Raw genomic sequence first — 19,717 nt, 5'->3', positions numbered from 1 at the left:
ATGAAGAAAAATAAGCATGTATTTTTTCTGAAATGTTCAGGTTTCTCTTTGTCCTGTTACAGAATTTTTGAAAACAAATATACTATAAGCAAATATACCTTTTTATTAAAACCTGCTTGCTTTCTCCCTCTTTCTCTCATTGATATTTTAGACTTCTGTATAGAGACACAGAGGGATACGGTGGGGTTTAGAGCTGTTCAAGGGAAAGTCCCAAGAGAAAAGTGACACTTTCTGCAAAAGAAGACATGGAAACTACACAACAGAATCACAGAGTAACTAAGAAGCTTTAAAAAAAGGGAACATTTTTAAGGAAAACATTATGCAAAGTCCTGACAGAGGAGGCATAACTTACACTGAAGAAGGCTTCAAGGATCAGCTCTTTATGGGTCTTCAGTACAACCTGTTATACCCTTCATCCTACATGTATTACACCTGTGTGCCCCCTGTACCCTTTGGTGGTTGGTCAGCGCACCTTGGCACTCCATGTCTCATTACCTGCAATGCTGCTCACCTGTCCTGCACAGCTGTGGCCCATTAGGGACGAGGCGGCCGCAGCCCCACTCCCAATTTCCACAAACTGTGTGCCTACAAAGTCCTTCACAGAAACAAAGTCAATGAAGGGAGAGGATTGCCACAGGAAAGTAACACATGGGAAAGTAAAGACTGAGAGGGGAAAAGTAATTTTAAAGCTGTAGAAATGTCAAGAGACACTGTCAAGATAAAAATCAGCTATTTAAAGAAGAAGCTTTTCTCCTGTTTTTAGCAACATCCCACTGGAAAGAATATAAATCTCATTCCTAGCTTAACATTTCTGTCCCAGACAGGTGGTTAGTTTCTTACTGTATCACTTGATGGATTTCTTTTCTGCAAACCTGTCCAGCCTTGACCTAAGCTCAGGTAAATTTTAGGACCCACAGCCTCAGGTGGCAAAGAATTTCCTGGCTTAACTATAAAAGAGTCATATAGTCACAAAATGGTTTATGTTGGAAGGGACCTCAAAGACCATCTAGTTCCAACCTCCCTGCCATTGGTAGGGATGTCTCTTACTAGACTAGATAGCTCCAAGCCCATCCAAGCTGGCCTTGAACACCTCCAGGGATGGGACTTCTCTGGACAACTTATTCTATTACTTTGGCATCCTCTCAGTAAAGAATTTTCCCTAACATCTAATCTAAACCTGCCTTCTGTCAGTTTAAAGCCATTATGTGTCTGGCAAACTGTCCCCTCTGTGACTATTCTTAATTAAACACCCAATAGTTTTCTCTGGGGATCCTAGCCCTCAGCTCATCACCTACCAGCTACCCCTTCCTTCTGCACTGCATGTGGTTTTACAGACATTTAGAATCGTGCCTGCCAGCCAACTCTTCCCCTGCAGAAATCTGGTCCCTCTTGGCTGTTCTGCCTACAGGGACTGCTTCATGCCTTGAAGCCCTGGCCACTCCTCACTGCATTTTTTCTCAACCTCCTTTGTTGTTTCCTGAGAACATGGTATTAGATTTGTTTTTTCTTGACTGTCAAACAGTCAGGAAATAAGGGGTTTTTGGCACTATTTACCATATTGCCAAGTTCCATTTCTGAGAGTAAGGTCAGTTCAGAGCCCACCAAGCCCTCTGGGAGTTTGGGCTGTTTCTCCCTGGATGCACCATGGAGTGTTTATGGATTTTCTGCCTCAGTGCCTGGGCTCCTGTCCTCTGCTGCAGGACACAGGCTCAAGCACAGGTGAGCTTGAGCTACCAGTCTTGCCAAAGCCCAGCTCACTTTATAATACTGTATCAATTTAGAAATTCTCATTGCAGAAGGGACAGTGCTCTGCACCAGAGATGCATTTATTCTGGCATAAAGGTCTTTTCATCCCATAATTGCTAACGTTAGCAATTTTACAACAATTTGAGCAAGTATGGAATGTTGTTAAAAACATGCAGGGATCAGTATTCTCACTCTGTCTTCGCAATACTCATCACCATGTTACTGCAAGAAAGATGTGCCACCCTCAGACTTCGCTCAGCTGATCTCTTTCATCTCATCATCTTTCCTAATTCCAATACTTTATTAGTTCTCCAATTAATTTACTGCCAACTCTCTGTATTTATGATTTGTTGGCACTGCATCTCTAGAACAATATTAGTAACAATGCATGCAATACACTTTGAAAAACTACTGCTAATATTAATAAATGCCCTTTCTCACTCTTCAAGGCATTTGAAAAGAAGCACTGTGTCAGTGTCTAACTGTGACAAAGCTGATAAGTGATTTTTTAAAACTCTCAGAGATAAAATAAAACAAAAAAATAATCAATGATCTTTGGTACTTGGATCCAGATATTCTTGTTTGGAAAAAATACTCTTTGGACTCTTAATCAGACTCAATGTGATTCAGAGGGAGGCAGTGTTGGACTATTTATCCAATTTGGTTGGCAAACCCCTTGGTTACTTGGACTAATAAGAACTGCAGCAGCAGCACTGCTCAACTATCACCCTATAAGAATTAAAGCACAAGAGAAGTCAGGATGACAAAGTGGGCTTCCAAAAAGTTATTAAACCCCAGTTACAGATCACTTTTGGCAGCTGGGTTACTGAGTGTAGTCCCCTAGGAGAATCACAGGGTAATGGTATTTCTAGTAATTCTTAACATATTCTTTCTAACACTGATTGTAATTATAGTAGCTTCTACAAACTCCATGAGCTCAATGCAGGTGAATCCTGCTCTTGCTGGAGCAGCCTAAGTAACTATTCTGACTTCTGGACATATTACCAGTTAGATCCTGAATCTCTGACCTATTGGCAGTCAAACCTGCATTGTTTTACCCAGGAGAGTATCTTAGATGTTATTTTTGCCCAGCCTGAAGGCAAACCTGTAGAGTCACAGTTGCCAGAAAGAATGATAGTTCAGCACCTTCTGGCTTATCTGCTGCCTGCCTTATGCCTGTAACAAATCCCCAAAACAGCCACACATGACATGATTTTGGTGTGCCAGGGGACATTCTGCACCAAGACACAGTGAGACAGTGGTCAGTGAGACAACTGTGCAGACACAAAGAAAGGGTCAAGAGATGGAGCTTTTAATACTTTCACCAAGGCAGGATGCAAATGACACACAGATTAACTGATTTTTTAAAAAGGAAGAATTCCAATTGCTGTAATAAAAAGTAGCAATTCCTCAAGATTTCAAGTCAATGGGCTATACAAGAGAAGTCAACACTAGATATGGAAACCAACAGAGAACTCTGCCAAGCTTCAAGGCATCTTCAGAGATGCCCTTCATTATCTTGCTGTTTCAACAAGCAAGCTATCTTGTCTTCATTGTTTCACAGCTCTCTATCCATTCCAATCAACTTCAGCTGCGAAGTTTTGCATAACAAAGACTGGTCCTTCTTGTATTTCATTTTCGCCACATAAAACCAATTCCTTCACAGCCTTTTGCCATCCAGCCACTACTGCAAGCATTGTGGCATGAGCTGTTGCTGCAGGTGATGCCACATAATTTTTGTCTTTTCCTTTTATATATTCTCTGTATTCTTTACACATGTATTTGTAGCTCTGTAACCTATTGTTGTATCCGTGGCTAGTTTCCCAGTACTTTTCCCTAGGCAGAAAGACAAAACATATTTCAGAGCTCCAAGCCCCAGGGGGTACAAGGCCCATATCCTATCTTGGTTCTTTCTGGGAACTAAGGCTGAAAACCAGCTCTTCAGGACACATTTTCATGAACAAAATTTAGTTTCCATTTGATGGGGGAGGATTCAGAGAAGGTTGAACTGCGGGAAATTGCATCAGCACTTATGTCTCTAAGTGGTGATTTTTGTCAATTATCCTAATTTGCTAAACTTACAAAACTGTATTCACCCCATGTGGGGCTGGGCATTTTGTGGAAACTTCCATATCTGCCTCTGGAGGCCTCTAATAAAGACCAACCTTTGTATCACCTCCTATACTGATATTATCTTGAAAGTGTGTTGTTTTACTTCTAGGTTTGTTAAGTCATCACTGGCAGAGCTGAGAGTTAACCATCCTCTGCTGCCATATTTCCTTCACCTGGAACATCTTTGTTTCACTGGTTCCTTAGCCAATGAAAGGGAATTAAATGGCAGTTTGCAGAAAACCCTACAGCTCCTAACATGATAATCATACCTATTTATTGCAGTTTCTGAAAAATAACACTAAAAAAAAAAAAAAAAAAGCAGCAGCACCTTCTCTCAGTTTCATTTAAGGGGCAGAGTGAAAAAATCTAGACTTTACTCAGCTGTTTAGAGCCGGGACCTAATCCCCAGATAGTGCATCCCCCAGGCATTTCACAGAAGGGTCTGTGTTAGCACAGCAGAAGCCAGGGGGCTCAAAAGCGCAGTGACGCCTTAAGTTTTTAGCTTTTATATTTTTCAGATGCTGTATTGCATTAGTGTCTAACTCTGAACTTCATACAGAGTGTTAGTTGTCACAGTTTTGGAGACAGGCATGCAATAAGAACACAGTGAGTTAAGGAAACAGCAGCTGAGGTTTATTGTTGGGCGCCCCCTTTTATAGGGGCTTCAAATTTCCTGCGCTTAAACATCTGATTGGTTGGAGTCTTAGCACCGCCCAGCTCACTGACCAATGATACGTCTGCGTTCAGGATTCAATGGGATTGGCTGAGGTCCCCTGTTTGAGTTTATTAACATTAATTATCATATCCAGGACTTGTTTACTTCCATTCTTTAATGAGCTAGGCTGGTTGAGTTGGTGTCTGTTATGGCCAATTTACGTGTGCAGCTACAGACCGGCTGTAGCTGTCACAGTTAGCAAGCTCTCATCATAGTTTGGTCAGATAAAACAACCCTTCCAGGCCTGAGAACCAAGGTTATCATCACAGCCTCAGGCTTGAAAAGTATCAACAAAAGTAAATTGGGGAGAGCAAACTGGAGGAATGTGACTTAACGACCTGAAGCTGTAATTGGAAAATTAACCCCTGATATGAAAACAGACCAAACTTATATCTGCCTGAAAAATCTCGTGACTGTTGTCCATCTTGGGTGTACGCTGTGGGAATCCTTAAAATCAGAGGTAAAATGTATTTTAAGGCTTACAAGCAGGTATTGTATTCAAAATAAGCAAGCACTGTTTTAACCGAAAGTGTGCATACTTAGAGTGGTTGGATAAAACTACTGTCAGTATGCTTTTGCTTTGTGTGATTGGTTAAAAAACTTCTAAAGTGAGTTGTAACATTGAGTTCTTCAGCTGCTGCCGAGGATGAGAGCTGCTGGCATCTTCCCACTGTCCTAACCATGTAATGAGACTGATGCTGGAAAATAAAACAGCTGGAGATGCGTTCCACAGCAGTCCTGTCCCGTTCGTGATTTTGTATATACTGTCACAGACATATTTTATGAAAAATCCTTTCGTTAGGATCTTTTCTCCTGAGAAGCTTCAGCTGCTTTGAAATGTGATTTGGAGAATTGTTTACCCAGCATGTGAAATTGTTTTTACTTGATGACCAATGACAGTCCCCTGTGTCGAGGCTGTGAGCAGTCAGAAGATTTTATTATTCATTCCTTTCCATTCCTTTTCTTTGCTAGCTTTCTGATGAAAACTTTTCTTCTATTCTTTTAGTGTAGTTTTAGTATATAATTTTCTTTTAATATAATATATATCAAAAAATAATAAATCAAACTTCTGAAAGATGGAGTCAAGATTCTCATCTCTTCCCTCATCCTGGGACCCCTGCAAACACCACCACATTATACACCTGTATCATCGCCTCTGAGAGGCTCCTGCACTGCCCACATCACTGGAAAAGCAGTCCAGGAGTATAACCAAACTGGAGGCTTTAGCTCATCTTGCACCTTCTGGAAAGACCAGCAATGCTCCTGTTCATTTTAATGGAATGTTGTGTGGAGACCAGCATGGTGAGGGAGGGAGCACAGGGACCCACTTGCTGAAGGAGTGTCAGGGCTGTTTCCAGTTCCCTGATGGCAACACCTGCACGTGTAGAAAACAGCTTTGATTGCAAGGAGTCAAGCCATTTCCAATTCTACAAAGCAAAACACACATTGAGCTTTGCAGGAACTGGAATTCATTGTCCTTTCCTAACTCTTAGCATTGCTTCAGTTGGACTCTTTCATTGACATTTTAATGAGTGATAAATCACTCCTGAAAGATAAGCTTATTGACTTTTCTTCCATTTTTTTTTTAAAGTTATTGGAGAATGAGGGAAGATAGAGAAGAGAATTTTGCCATTTAATGCAACAAAGGAGAGGAAAATTTTAACCAAAAATCCTTTTCACAACAACAAAGTGAAAAGAACATTGAATAAATTAAAGTAATATCTGAATACGAACAAGTAACGCTACCTTAAGAACCAGAAAAAAATGCCTTTTGACCTTTTCATAAATCTGATTCTGAGAATATCTACTTTTACTCAAAAATGCATTAATTGAATGCATTTATTAAACTTCAACTCAGAAGATTATACTGCTTTTAGAATTCTATGTGTTAGACAAATGAAAAATATTTAGTGCTTTTTAAAAATAATTGAATAATGATTGAATAATCTGGAGTGGTTCTTGGACGATCTGGCAGAAAAAGTGTGAATTAGGACACTAAAAACCTAACATCATAAATTATTTTATTCCATTTTAAAATAATAAAATATGTGCATTGCTTGAGCAACCATGCAATAGCTTTTTAAAACTGCAGTGCTAGCTAGAAACGTATATTTTGAGACTAAATAAATCTATCTGAGCTTTGAATTACCCAGGAAAAGGATTTTTCCCTCATATCTTCATATGAAAATAATAAGACACTGAGAGTTTAATTTTAGAAATTCTAAAGCAGATTAAATGAAAAAAAAGATTTTCATCTTGTCTTTTTCTAATGTACTTTAATACTCAAATCTTACCCCTGTGAAAGCAATAAAAGAGCCTCTGCTGCATTTTTTTCTTTCTGTCAGATTTACAGCACCAATTCCATTTTTCTTCCCCATTCTCTCTTCCCAGTTGCTGTGTCAGAGCTTATAAGGGGCACAAAGACCCACTGAGACTAAGCTAGAGGACATTCTGATTCTAAATCACCATTTGCAAAAACCTACAATGAACTTGAAAGTATTAACATAAGTCTTTTCAGGATTCAAACCTTATTACGAAGCATAAGCAAATTATGGTTTTAGTGGTTTGCAATATCCTCATTAAGCTTGCATGAAATGCCATTTACAAATGGAAAAGGTGCTAAGTGCTTGGGTATATGAATCATTTTATGCTTCTGGAGGACTATGAGTCAGAAAACTAAAAAAAACCTGAAAATTAAACTATAGTTAGAGAAACATGCTGTGGCTCCTACAGGTTCCATAAAACGATGAAAGTTGCTTTATCTGAGTGCAGCTATGCTGAGGATGCAGAAGTCACCACACGGTACAGACATGCACACACACATTAAGTAATGTTGAGCTAGGCTTGACCTCCTCCACCTGAGCTGATCACTGGGGCCCGGAGAAGAGCCAGGTACTGATGAGTCAGCAATAACTTCCCTTGCAAATGCATGGAATCCTGGCTCAGCTACCTGCATGGAGGATACAGAAACCCCACGCAGTGGGGTAATGCAAACAGAGGATCCAAGCCCTTCCTCCCCTATCCCAGGAGATGGGACATTCCTTACTCCTGTAGAGCTGTGCAGAAGAGACACCCCCTGCACCCTGGCTCCTTCCTCACAGTTTTGGTGACATGTTACCTTGCTTTTTATGCTAATGAGACAAAGCCAAAAAGAAACGCTTTGCTCTCTCCTCGTTGAAGCACAAGGAAGCCTGGCAGAAGGCTCTTATCACATCTGACAGTAGTAGTTAAACACAACCAGGAACACCAAAGTGCAACCAGCCTTCAGCTGCCCTTTGCCATCCTGTGTGCCCTAGTAAATCCATGCACTTCACCAGAGCTGGTGTTTCTCATGGGAAGAAACAATAGGATCCACAAGCCAGAAGACCTATCCATGAAAATATCTCTGGTAGCAGAACCAGATGGGGTGACAATCTGAGCTCTTTTGACAGAAAGATCTATAAATACAACATTTTGTGAAGTTTCCCTTGAGGTAAATCCTGCTGTTATGTCACAACCTGTTACTAATCTAAACTTGACACCATTTTGCAACAGCATGAAGGAGGTGACTGAATGCCATTACATGGCTTGCAAAATATTCAAAACATCAAAAGCATCCACAACCACTAAACAACATATTAATACCGTTTTCATTAAGATATATGCTCAAGATGTCAAATTTTTTCCCCCAAGGATCACAGTCCATTATAGTCACTTCAGAAAAATGTGCAACTGTTGGAAAGAGCAAATAGGCTTGTCAACAGCACAGTCAAGTAACACAAAGCAATGTTTACCTGGGAAAGCAGACAATTCTTTTCTTCTATGTATGTGCAAACCACATACCCCACTGACTAAACAAGAGTTATACTTTTGAATCAAAAAATATACTTAAATGTACATAGTTAACTAATACAGTGGATGGGAATCACGGAATCACAGAATGTGATGAGTTGGAAGGGATCCATCAGGGATCCATCTCATCAAGCCCAATTCCTGGCCCTGCACAGGACACCCCAAGAATCACATGTGATACATACAATGGATGTATACTCTGCCATGTAACAGCTCCTCAAAACAAACCCAGTCCACAATCCATCACTTAGAAAAGGGATGAAAAATGTTATTTCACAATTTCATATCAAAATGAAGGGTCAATTTAAAAAATATTACAAGAATTAGAAGACTTGTAGAAAAAGCTTGTGAAAGAAAATATTCTCGATGACCAGAAAAATATGGCTCTGGAAGAGGTTTCCAGTAGATGCAGCAGTTGTGAGCTACTGAGAACTGTGAACATTGAGCTTGGCACATTTATGGGCTGCCTGTGATAGTGGGAGCCTGGCTGCACTGACCTACCAGTGCAATACAAGCAAAAGTTCTGAATTCAGAGCTAAGCTGCAGTAGGTATGAAAAAAATATACACAGACATCGAAAGGACTCACGTCTCTCTGAGTCAGTGCTAAGTCACCAAAGCTCGGGGTGTGGGGAAAGGAAACAAAGAGCTTCTAGTAAAAAAGAAAGGACTATGCAGTCAAGGCAGGAGAGATGTAACAAGGTGTGTAACAAGTAGCAGAAGCATAGTAGTTTTGCAGAAGAAATTGTTATACAAGTGCTTGTCTTAGAGAAACAAAGCTGATGTTGCTCTTTAGGGAATCAACCATGTATATTATTGCTTACAGTCATCAGAATATTTATACTATTGGCTATCCAGACTCATGCTATTCTAGCCTGACAGTAAAAATATTATAAAAGCTATGTACCCTTTTAATAAATATTTCCAGACACACCACATCTGGGGACTGTGCCTCACATGTTGCATCTGGGCTCACAGATTGAGAGAGGGATTAACAGCCTCCATTCCAAACTTCTCTAAATTTAAATTTTTTTTTCTTTTTTTTTTTTCAAAGCAACTGCATTAATTAACTAGTCCCACAGAAAACACAGGAACACTCTTAAGCAAATATTTACTCCAGTACAGATATTTTTGTCCCATCAGGACCAAGGGAGATGAAATAGTACCCTTAGACCTGTCTCATGGCATAGGAGTGGCATCCTTGGTGGTACCAGAAGCATGCCACAGATCAGGCAGTCTGAACTGCCAACTCAACAAAATTAATTGGACTGTACTGCAAATTTTCTGAGGTACAAAGTAGAATTATGCTTTCCCACTTTGGGTAAGGCAAGTGGTAAATGAAAGAATAGAGTGATGTGAAGCAAAAAGGCAAATGGTACAATAAGTACAAAGTAAAAAAGGGGAATCTAGGAGCAAGTACATTGAAGAACCAAAGAGGCTAATATAAGAAAGAATTAATTGAGCCTCTCTGTGCTGCTGAAGATTTCTCCTTGTGCTTCTCAAACTTCAAAGCTAGTCACAGTCAAAAGCCAAGCTGAATCCAAATGTCCTGATTCAACAAAACACATATCACTAGGAGTGGAACTTGTTTAAATGTGGCATGGGGTCTCCAGCACTGTCTTGGGGTGCTTTTCTGTTCCCTTACCATCTGCTCTATGGTTGCTGTAGCTTTAAGGTTGGTCCAGGGGAAGAAGGGAGCCTTGGGGGCTCTTGCACAGGCTTTTTCAAAGCCTCACTCCCCAAGTGGCCATGGTGCAGTGAGGATGATGATTACTTTGCTGCTTAGCTAGCTTGGGTTTTTGTTAACTTAGGCAAGAAGTTGGGTTTTTTTCCCTTTCCCTGGCCTTGGAGACTATAGCAGCAATCCTTCCGTGGCCTTTGTTTTTGTTTTTTTTCCTGGACTGTTCAGTCTGGGTTGGTCCAAGGCCAGAGGGAACTATTAACTATAACTTTGTTTTGATTTTCTTCTTATATATGTTATCACAGAGGCATTACCAGCCTCTCTAACTGGCCAACTTTTGGCCAGTAGCATGTCCATCTTCAAAGCCATCTGGGATTGCCTCTGCTGGGCATGGTTCAACACCTTCTCATAGAAATCACCTCTGTGGCCATTCCACTACCAAAAACTAGGCTGTGCAAAACCAGTATAAGAGGAAATACTCATTCTAGAGTGATTTTCTCCTAAACTTGTCTCTAAACTGAGACAAGCACTTAAGGGGAACAAGGAAAGCAAGAAAAGAAAAATTAGTGATAGTATGCTGGACCTGGCAGAAGCAGCAGAACACCCTGAGTCTGGTATGTGACATTAGCTGAAACAGAAGGAGCTGGAGAGAGAGGCAAGAATTAACAGGATTTTAGGAACCAACAGTCTAGATGACACAATCAGGTCTAATCCTGATGTCAGGCTAATGAGGCTCACTGACATCTTTACAGCAATCAGAGTTTTATGAGCAGTGGTGCCCCACCTCTTGATTGTGCCTCAATTTTCAAGCAACAGCCTCACTGTTTCTCATCCTTTATATGAATATTTGTCCTGGTTTCGGGCCAATGTGGAGGAAAACCTCTAAAGGGGTTTCCTCTAGAAAGCAAATTCAAGTGATCCCTCTCCCTACTGGTTCAGGAAAAAGATTTCCTTGGAGAAAAGTGGAAAAAACTGTTTATTTAACAGGCAAAGCATTCACCTGCTCAAAAAAATGAACAATATTAAACAATAAAACCTCTTGCCGCTCCAAAAGAGATGACAGACTCAGAAAGTCCTCTTTGTGGGCTGTAGCTTAGCTCACTCAAGTCTCTTATCAGTCCCTCTGGTGCTGGAAATGCCACAGCCCAGGCCCGTGAGCTGCCAGCGCTCTGCTGGGTTGTAATGTCACCATCTGCTCGTACAAGCGGGGGTCGTGATGGTTTATTAACTGATCTCAGAGTGCAAAAACAACACAGAGGGGATTTCAGTATTAATCAAAACAAATGCACCTTTTATTGAGTGCCCACAGCAAATGTGATAGAAGGATTAAAAAGGAGATAAAGGATAGAGAGAGAGAGAAAGAGCGGGGGATGCAGCTACCAATGGAGAGACAAATCCTCATGGTCCAGGCCAACAGATCTGTCTTGTCACGCTGGGGAGAATCTGAAAGTCTTTGGTTAACTCAGGGGTCTGTTATAGTCCTCCAGGGGAGGGGAACAGGTACAGGACAGTGGAGAATAAGTCCATTGAGAACAAGTACAGACAGTCCAGTTCTGAAACAGGACAAACCAGTCCCAGCAGTGAGCAGGACCCATTGTTTCAGGACTGGTTTCTATGGGAAACCAGTCTTGGGCCAGCGAACACATCTGCAGGTAACACTTGGCAAACATCCTGCTTCAGCCAGCCCAGCACTGCTGTGTTAGAATTTATGGGGCTCTCAGTCTCGGTCCTTGGGAGGGGCTTCAATCTCCAACCTTGATGACAGTCGTGAGGCAAATGAGAGAAACTTCGGACCATCTCTTACATGGGTGTTCAGCGCAGAGCAAGTTTAAACAGTTCCAAGAAAAAGAAAAGCCACAGTGCACGGAACTTCTCTGCCTCAGCTAGCTAAAACTAACTAAAAGCAAAGGAGAGCTCTCTCTCGCTGTCTGTGCTGCAGACATCACAGTCCAGGAGAAGGATGCAGGGGAGCAAGTGCAGTTTCTGATAACAAACTGCACTTCTCTCCCCCCTTGGCTCTCAGAACCATGCAAAACTTATTGAGGGGCTAAACAGACAAAAGTGCAAAATTTATTTCTGGGGCAGACAAATGGAGATGTAAGCATCATAAAGTCACCCTAGGACAACAGTTAACATTCCAAACAGGAAATTTGGGACAGGCACACTTTAGGAATAGGACAGCAATGTGGGGGTGATAGGAGTCAGTTCCGCCTGACACAAGAACATGCAGAATGTCATGGTTTGATCACCTGGCATACACATATTCCCACCACAGAATGATATCCCATTATGGGAAGCCACTATATTTTGGCCACATGACAAAGACACATCCAGGCAAAGACTGAAAAAGGACTGATGGAGAGTAGGAACACCAGCTGAGTAAGGTGTCAGCTGTATTAATTAGCAAATAAATCACTTGCATATATGAGGAATTATAATCATTGCACAAGAGCAAAGTACCACCAGTAACACTCAAAAAAATTTAAGACTTCAAAAGAATGGAGGAAAGCAAAACATTACCGTGTATAATGAAGAAACTAGAGAAAACAGGGAAAACTATGAAAGTGTTTCATCATACAGTTCAATTTTTAAACTTCTTGTACAATTGGATCCAATGGACAGCCTACACTCTGAGTGGCTTTTTCTGCAGTTTTGTTACTACATATTTCAGCTACATTTGTCTGACTGAACAAAAAACCCCATGATTTATCAGTCATGGAAAGGCATTTTTACCTGTTTCCAATGGCACCTTCTTGTTTACAGCACTGAATAGAAGGTAAAGTCGATACAAAACCCATAGAGAAAGAGAATAAAATGACTGGTGTAGATGGATTAATGGAGTAATTTAATGGATGTATTTCCTGTCATAAAAAGGCTCTTGCACGTTTCTTATGACTTGCCAGCTTGTGAGTAATGAAGTATGTGATCTTCTAGCTACTTAATTATTGTAATGTTTCTATAGTTGGGTTTTGCTTAGGAGTTATTTAATAATCCTTTTTGTCACATTCTATTTCTACCCTCCTTTATCACATAGATAATTAAAAAGAAAGCGATTTACCACTTCTCTTGTTCTGATCAGAGAACTCATTTGGATAAAGTAACATACATGCCTTCATGTTTTCTAAGCCCTTAATTTCAAACAACAAACATCAGTTTAGAAACTGAAGGTTATGCTAGACTCATTACCAGATTACGTGTGGTATGAAGAAAGACCCTGTTGTAAACAACAGCTTCTGAGATGCAGAGAAACAGATAAATGAAATCCTTCCATTTCAAAAGAGCAATTTAATTAAGTTCTTTTTCCTATTTTTATCCCTTCAAAAACAAGGTTCAGGAGATTTCAGAGGAAAAGGTTTTCATTAGTAATGAGCATCTTAGCAGAAAGCTCATAGATTTAAAGCACAGAGGCCCTTTATTCCTATTTAATTGTCAAAGGAAACAACCACGTTTTATTTTTGCCATTTCCTCATTTGTTAATTGCACAGAGAGCTGTTTCATTTAGCATATTTAGTTCCTTACAGAATCAAACTCAACCAAATAAAAATGTAAATCCTGCTCGAGCTGTGACAGCTCAGACTACTGGCAAACAGTTAAGTCTGAGTTTAAATTCATATCCAACACAGAAGTCATGATCACATAATCTGCTTTTCCTAGCCTTATAGCTGTGCTGGATTTCTACAGAGGAACACCAAGGCTGCATTTTGGATTGCCTTTGGATTGCCACACTGGCATTCTGCACCGTGCTTCTGCTCAGCCTCAGTGGACACGGGCAGAGAAAGAGATGATCTCTTTCCCAGATTTCTAAAGAGCTTCACATCTTTTTAATTGATCAACACCACACATGTGTGACAACATTCACAATACAGAAAACAGCTTCTTCTTTCTTCCCAGAGAACAAAAAGTTGTTTTGGATCCTCAGCTGGCTTGAGAGAATGTAAGTCTATGAAAGCTGACAATTATCAACCCAGATATTTGCCAGACAAGGATCTCCCTTGGAGAGTTTCAAAATAATTTCTCCTCTCCATAGCATTCAAATGACCCTTACTATACTTGGTCCATGTAAAACTATGGTAAGTCAGAGAAGACATAATTTCTCCAACTCCTACAGCACTGTACCAAGGAGATGATCACACTGCAACCCAGCACAGACTGAACCAAGGAAAAGTGTGAGGAGCAGTGCAGATGGGCTGTGATGGACTGACCATACCCACATTCCCCACTCCCTCTGCCACTCAGAGTGGGGAAGAAGAGGAGCTGGGGATGGAGGAGTGAAATTGAGCCTGGGATAAAGCCTGAGGAAGGAGGGGAGGGAAGGGGAAAGTTTTCAAAATGAGATGACATATTTAAAGAAGACATGTCCTCATCTGCTTTTAGGAAAAAAAAAATCTGTGACTTAATCATGCAAAATTTCGGGTCAAAGGAATATAACAACTGCTGACTGATCTTCAAGTCTATGCATTGGAGTATTTAGCCATAAAAAATCAGATTTATCAAATGTCTCTTCAAGCTGTGTTGTGGCAAACAGCACTTGCAAGAGCCTCCTCTAGGATTCAAATCCACCCAGATACACACAAACCCTTCCAAATGTGTCAGAGCCACTCACACTCAGCTCTAATTCAATATCAATTTAAGTTTGTTAAACAAACATACCGAAGACAAGGTGCCAGCTTGGTGCTGAAGGCATGGTTACAGCATTTCAGCAGTCACTCTAAAGAACCCCCTGGTCAAGGCCTTCACAAGGCCCTCTACATCAGGCTAGACAAATGCTAGTGGGCTATGCACTCACAGGAGTGAGAGATTAAATCCACTTGTTCCACCGGAAGCCTCCTTCTTACAATGTGATGTCCTATGCTCTTGTGTCCATCATTCCTAACCACACGTGGTCTGGAACAAGGTACTCAGAATGAGAAACTCCTTTGATGCTTGTAAATGAAAAAACAATTTTGAAATGAAAAAATAGAAAAACAAGTCAAAGCAAACATTCACTCGGTGATCAGGAAAAAAAGATCACTTGTCATTCACAACATCCATCTTAAATACACGCTTTGTCATTTCCAGATGAATTAAGGATTCTGGTGTTCTACCATAATTTTATTTACTTAAGCCCAGGAAGCATGTGATATGTTTAAAAAACTGTGGATCAATTCTGTATTAAAATACCATCACTCTGCCTACTCCTTCAAAGTGCTATAAAATATACTGATGGGAACACTGGAATATTCCCCAGGTACCATGGCTGAAACAAAACTTGCATCAGAGGAGTCATTCTAAAAAAAAATAAACTATCACCTTCCCACTCAGTCTTCCCCAAGTACCAGGCAGTCCATATGCCATGTCATTTTTATCCTCTCTGGTTTTAGTCAAGAATATAAACCTGTGATAGATGAGTAATGCAATGATTGACTCTCACAATTAACAGACAAATATCATGTATATAGGTTAAGAAAAGTTTTATAGATTTATAGTTATGTTTTACCCCCTAGCATGGTTATCAAGAGGCAGGCGGGGTTGGGACATCCGGGAGGGCTGGCTTGTCACTATGGTGACATCTGACCTCCAGTCAGGGTCTGAGGAAGAGATCTCCACCACTGGACAGCGAAGAAGAGGTCAATGGACAGAACCTTGGGAGGGGTTAAAGGCAAAACCTCCATTGTGTGGGCGAGCACATGGTGGGAAAAATCCTTTGCTCCTGGCGCTGAAACATTTTCTCTATTCAGTCATCTGTTGTATTTTTTGATAAGGTTTAATAAACCCTTCTAAAATTATTAAAAGTAAGTAGCCATTTCTCACAAACCAAAAATAAGTCACAGACTGTATGCTAAAGGCTAAGGAAATTACTAGTGTAATTGATTCAACAGAAAATAAGATGCTCTATCATGAAGAACCACATTTTATCTTTCATTTAGGTTTGCCCTTGCACATGAATGTACGAATTGTGAGATGTGATGTGAAAAATGCGTATTTTATGATTGGCTTTTCACAAATATTAAAACAAATATGTCTTGTGTTAGAAAGTAACGCTGTATTAATTCTCTTAAGTAGTGGGATAATATAGTTTTAGGTTATAAAAAAATGTTAAAATAGAACTGTGCTATGTAGGGTATTTTTTTTCTAAAGAAAGGACTCGCAGCGAGATGGCAGCCACAGGACATCTAAATCTTTCAGAGAAAGAGAATTTATTGCCCCATTATCAGGAGAAACGAACTTCTTCCCGCCTCGCTCGGGGTTAGGCTTATGAGGAAGAAGTTGACACTGACCAGACAGAATCCTGTGTTTGAATGGAATTTATGCATCATGTATGAGGTGTATGGATATGCAACAGGCTATTGTTTTTAAGGGTTAATCCTCTGTTAATGTGTGTCCTTTTTCGGGCTCGTGCTGCCCAGAAAAAGGTACCCGGACTGTCCGTAACTCTTTGTTTCTATTGTCTCATATTGTCCTAATCCAAATTCTCCAAATTATTATTACTCTAATTGTATTACCATTTTATTACTATTAAACTTTGAAAATTTTAAAAACAACTGATTTGTGTTTTTCACACGTGACTCAGACTATTCTCACCTAGAATCCGCTCAATAAATTCCACCAACAGCCAATACATTATTTAACAAAAACAAACAAGTGAATAAAAGTGAAAATGAAAAAAAAAGTACTCAAAGCAATATGAATTCCAAATCCAAGTAATTTGAATTACTACTCAATCACTATCAACTCAGTGTGAGAAACCATTTCAACAAAACATACAAGATTTCTATTCACAGATCTTTTCAGCTCAAGCTTGAAACAAGGTTCTCACTATCTCTAAGGCTTAGCTTCAGAAATTATATTATTGTACACAAACTAAGGACAGAACCCACAATTTTAACAAGCTTTCTGGTATGTTTCAAAAATTCATGTAACATGAGACCTCAAAGGAATACCAAAGATTGTTACCAGCAAGGAAAAAAAAAACAAACAAAACTGAAAACAACAAACCCAAACACTGCCTCAGTTTATTGCCAAAACATAGTTTTGCCACAGCAAATTTACACTGACTTCATGAACACAGCACACCTTTTTTTTTTAAAGTGCAAATATACTCACGAAAAGACATTCCCAATGTAGGCATAATATGAACAGCAGTAGGGTGCAGTCCCATCACAGCAGTAAGCCTTGCAGTCATTATCACACTGAGCCAAACAATCTTCTGCTGAATAAAAACAACACTCATGATGTCAAACATCAAAATCTCATACAGCACAGCTTTGAAGAAAATGCAGTCTAACAGTTTCATACAATCACAGCGCTGTCCTTGATGTGTGATCTGACTCTGTAATCCTAATGGCAGCCCATTCCCACTCATTCTGCATTTCAGACTTAGGTGCTTTCCATATGAGTATTCTAGAGCTGGCCATATCAGTTCCCCCTTATACTTAATCCTTTAAAGTGAAAAAGAGCATTTTGAAATGCCAAGACACCACAGACCAACTTTTTCCATCCCAGCAAGGAGTCCAGAAGAAACCTGAGTCTGGACTGCTTTTCTTGTTGATCTGGAGGGTGGCAGGAGAGAATGAAGCTGTCTGAGAACAGGCTATTTCTCCCAGTCCCTGCCCAGTCCCAGCCTGGGCATCCCTTATCCCTTGCCATGTGGCAGCAGCTCCCCTCACTGTGCTCCAACACAGGGCCATGGCCAGTGTGGCAGGGCAGTGCCTGGCACAGGGGCCAGCAGCGCCCTCCCTGCCCCACTGAGGGCACTTGAGGCCACAAGTGCTCCCAGCCGCAATGCTCTGCTGGACAAAGCAATCTGTGAAACAACAATAAGAGAGCTCTTTACAGCTAAGAAACACAGAAGAGCAGCTATCTTTTTATTCCTATGAGAAGCTATTTTAACAGTATCTACCTCTTGTGCCGTCATGACATTTAGTGGTTTCAAAGCCCTAAGTCAGGTTCCCCCAAGAGACACTGTACTGCCTGCACTGTAAAAACATTCTTGGGGATCACGGACCCCACAGTCGAGGCTTCAGCTGCACCCTGGATAAATTCAGAGAGACTCTGTGCCCCATACACCATCACCCTTGGTGACCTATTTGCTCACATACTGCAGTGGCAGAGACTTGAAATCAAAGATGGCAAACCATGCTTCTGCATTCCCAGTGCACTGTAGCTCCCCTTTCCCAGGCTGCAACTCATCTGAGAGGTTCTAATTCTCCCACTGCCATTACTGCCTTTCATCTGTGCTGACCCTTTCGGTTGGTGTGCTGGGATCCGGGCAACCCTTCCTCATCTCAGCTTCTGCCATGCTCCCATTCCTGCCCCAAGCAGGTGAAAGTTCCCACCTTGCCCTGAGACTCCTTTGCTCACTGACTCATGCTGCTGACCAATCTCACAGCCTGATTGCTCACAGGATTTTAGCAGGTCAGCTCTCTGAACCTGCTCACACTCGGTCTTCACTTGAAAATGAGCACCAAGCATGGGCTGAAGAGGGCTGTGCAACACAGCACATGGGGCAGCCCAGGCAGACGCACCCTAACCCTGTGAGATGACCTCTGGATTAAAAAAACACATGAAAAAACCCAGAACAATCAACCCATCATCCTACTAACCAGCCCTGACAACAAGTGAATCAGGGCAGCCAGCAGGACACCCATCTCCAGAGGGAGAACAGCAGGCCATGCTGTTCATGCACAGGCACTTCTATAGGAAGCAGCAATGCAGGATGACTGCCACACAGGACACCCCATCCCACGGCTCTGGCAGGGCTGCCATCTCAGGACACCCCATACCAAGGCTTTGGCACAGCCCTGTGCCACCAGCTCCAGGCTTTTGCAATGTCACCTCTTTCTGGCATGGGTACTCATGGCTCCAGCTATGCCATGCCAGGACACTCCCAGGCTCTGCCCTGGCAGGAGAGCACCAAGGTGCCTTCACCCTGCACATCATGGGTCTATCCTACACGGGTGGGTTTACAGAATCACAGAACCATAGAATGGGTCAGGTGGGAAGGGACCACAGTAGATCATCTGGTCCAACCTGACTGCTCAAGCCGAATCCTCCTAGAGCACACGTGGCACGGGATTGCATCCAGACGGTTCCTGACTATCTCTTTTCAGGGAAACTCCACAACCACTCTGGGCCATCTGTTCCATTGCGTGGACATCCTCACAGTCGAGTTCTTCCTCGTGATCAGGTGTTACTTCCGTGCATCAACTTCTGCACGTTGCCCCCCCTCCCCGCTCCACTGCTCCGTACCACCGAGCCTCTGCTCCATCTTCTTGGCACACCCCCTTCAGATATTTACAGATATTTATACACGTTAATGAGGTCCTCCCTCAGCCCTGTCTCCTCGAGGTTCACTCTCCCTGCAGCCAGAGAGGGGCTCCCGCTCTGCTGGGACAGCCCGGGGACCCCTTTGCAACTCCCTATGCCAATTCAATCGGAAAAGCTTCCACATCGGACCTAAACTTCGCCGGCCCCGCTCACACCCGCTGCCCACAGCTCCGCGCCCGTCCCCCGCCCCACGCCCGTCCCGCTGACCTGCCAGGAGGAGGAGGAGGAGGTGGAATGGGGGAAAGAACACCCCCAAGGCCGGGTACCTCTCCGTCCGGCCGCGCCGCCCCAGCCGCTCCATGCCGGCTGCAGCCCGGAGCCGCCGTCC

General features: G+C 41.8%; 1 protein-coding gene across 1 annotated transcript in view; it reads right to left on the bottom strand.

Annotated features, from left to right (window-relative positions):
* The window catches only part of CYYR1 (cysteine and tyrosine rich 1), a 28,157-nt gene extending 8,467 nt beyond the window's left edge, over nt 1-19,690 (bottom strand). The window contains exons 1-2 of the mRNA XM_054518604.1: nt 19,597-19,690; nt 17,167-17,272 (exon numbers count right to left, since the gene is read on the bottom strand). Coding sequence (XP_054374579.1) covers nt 17,167-17,272; nt 19,597-19,690 — 200 coding nt within the window. The remainder of the gene's footprint in view (nt 1-17,166; nt 17,273-19,596) is intronic.
* Nucleotides 19,691-19,717: the final 27 nt, after the last annotated feature.

This window comes from Molothrus ater, chromosome 2, assembly GCF_012460135.2.
Source record: "Molothrus ater isolate BHLD 08-10-18 breed brown headed cowbird chromosome 2, BPBGC_Mater_1.1, whole genome shotgun sequence".
NCBI lineage: Eukaryota > Metazoa > Chordata > Aves > Passeriformes > Icteridae > Molothrus > Molothrus ater.
This window is presented reverse-complemented; position numbering and strand designations above follow the sequence as displayed.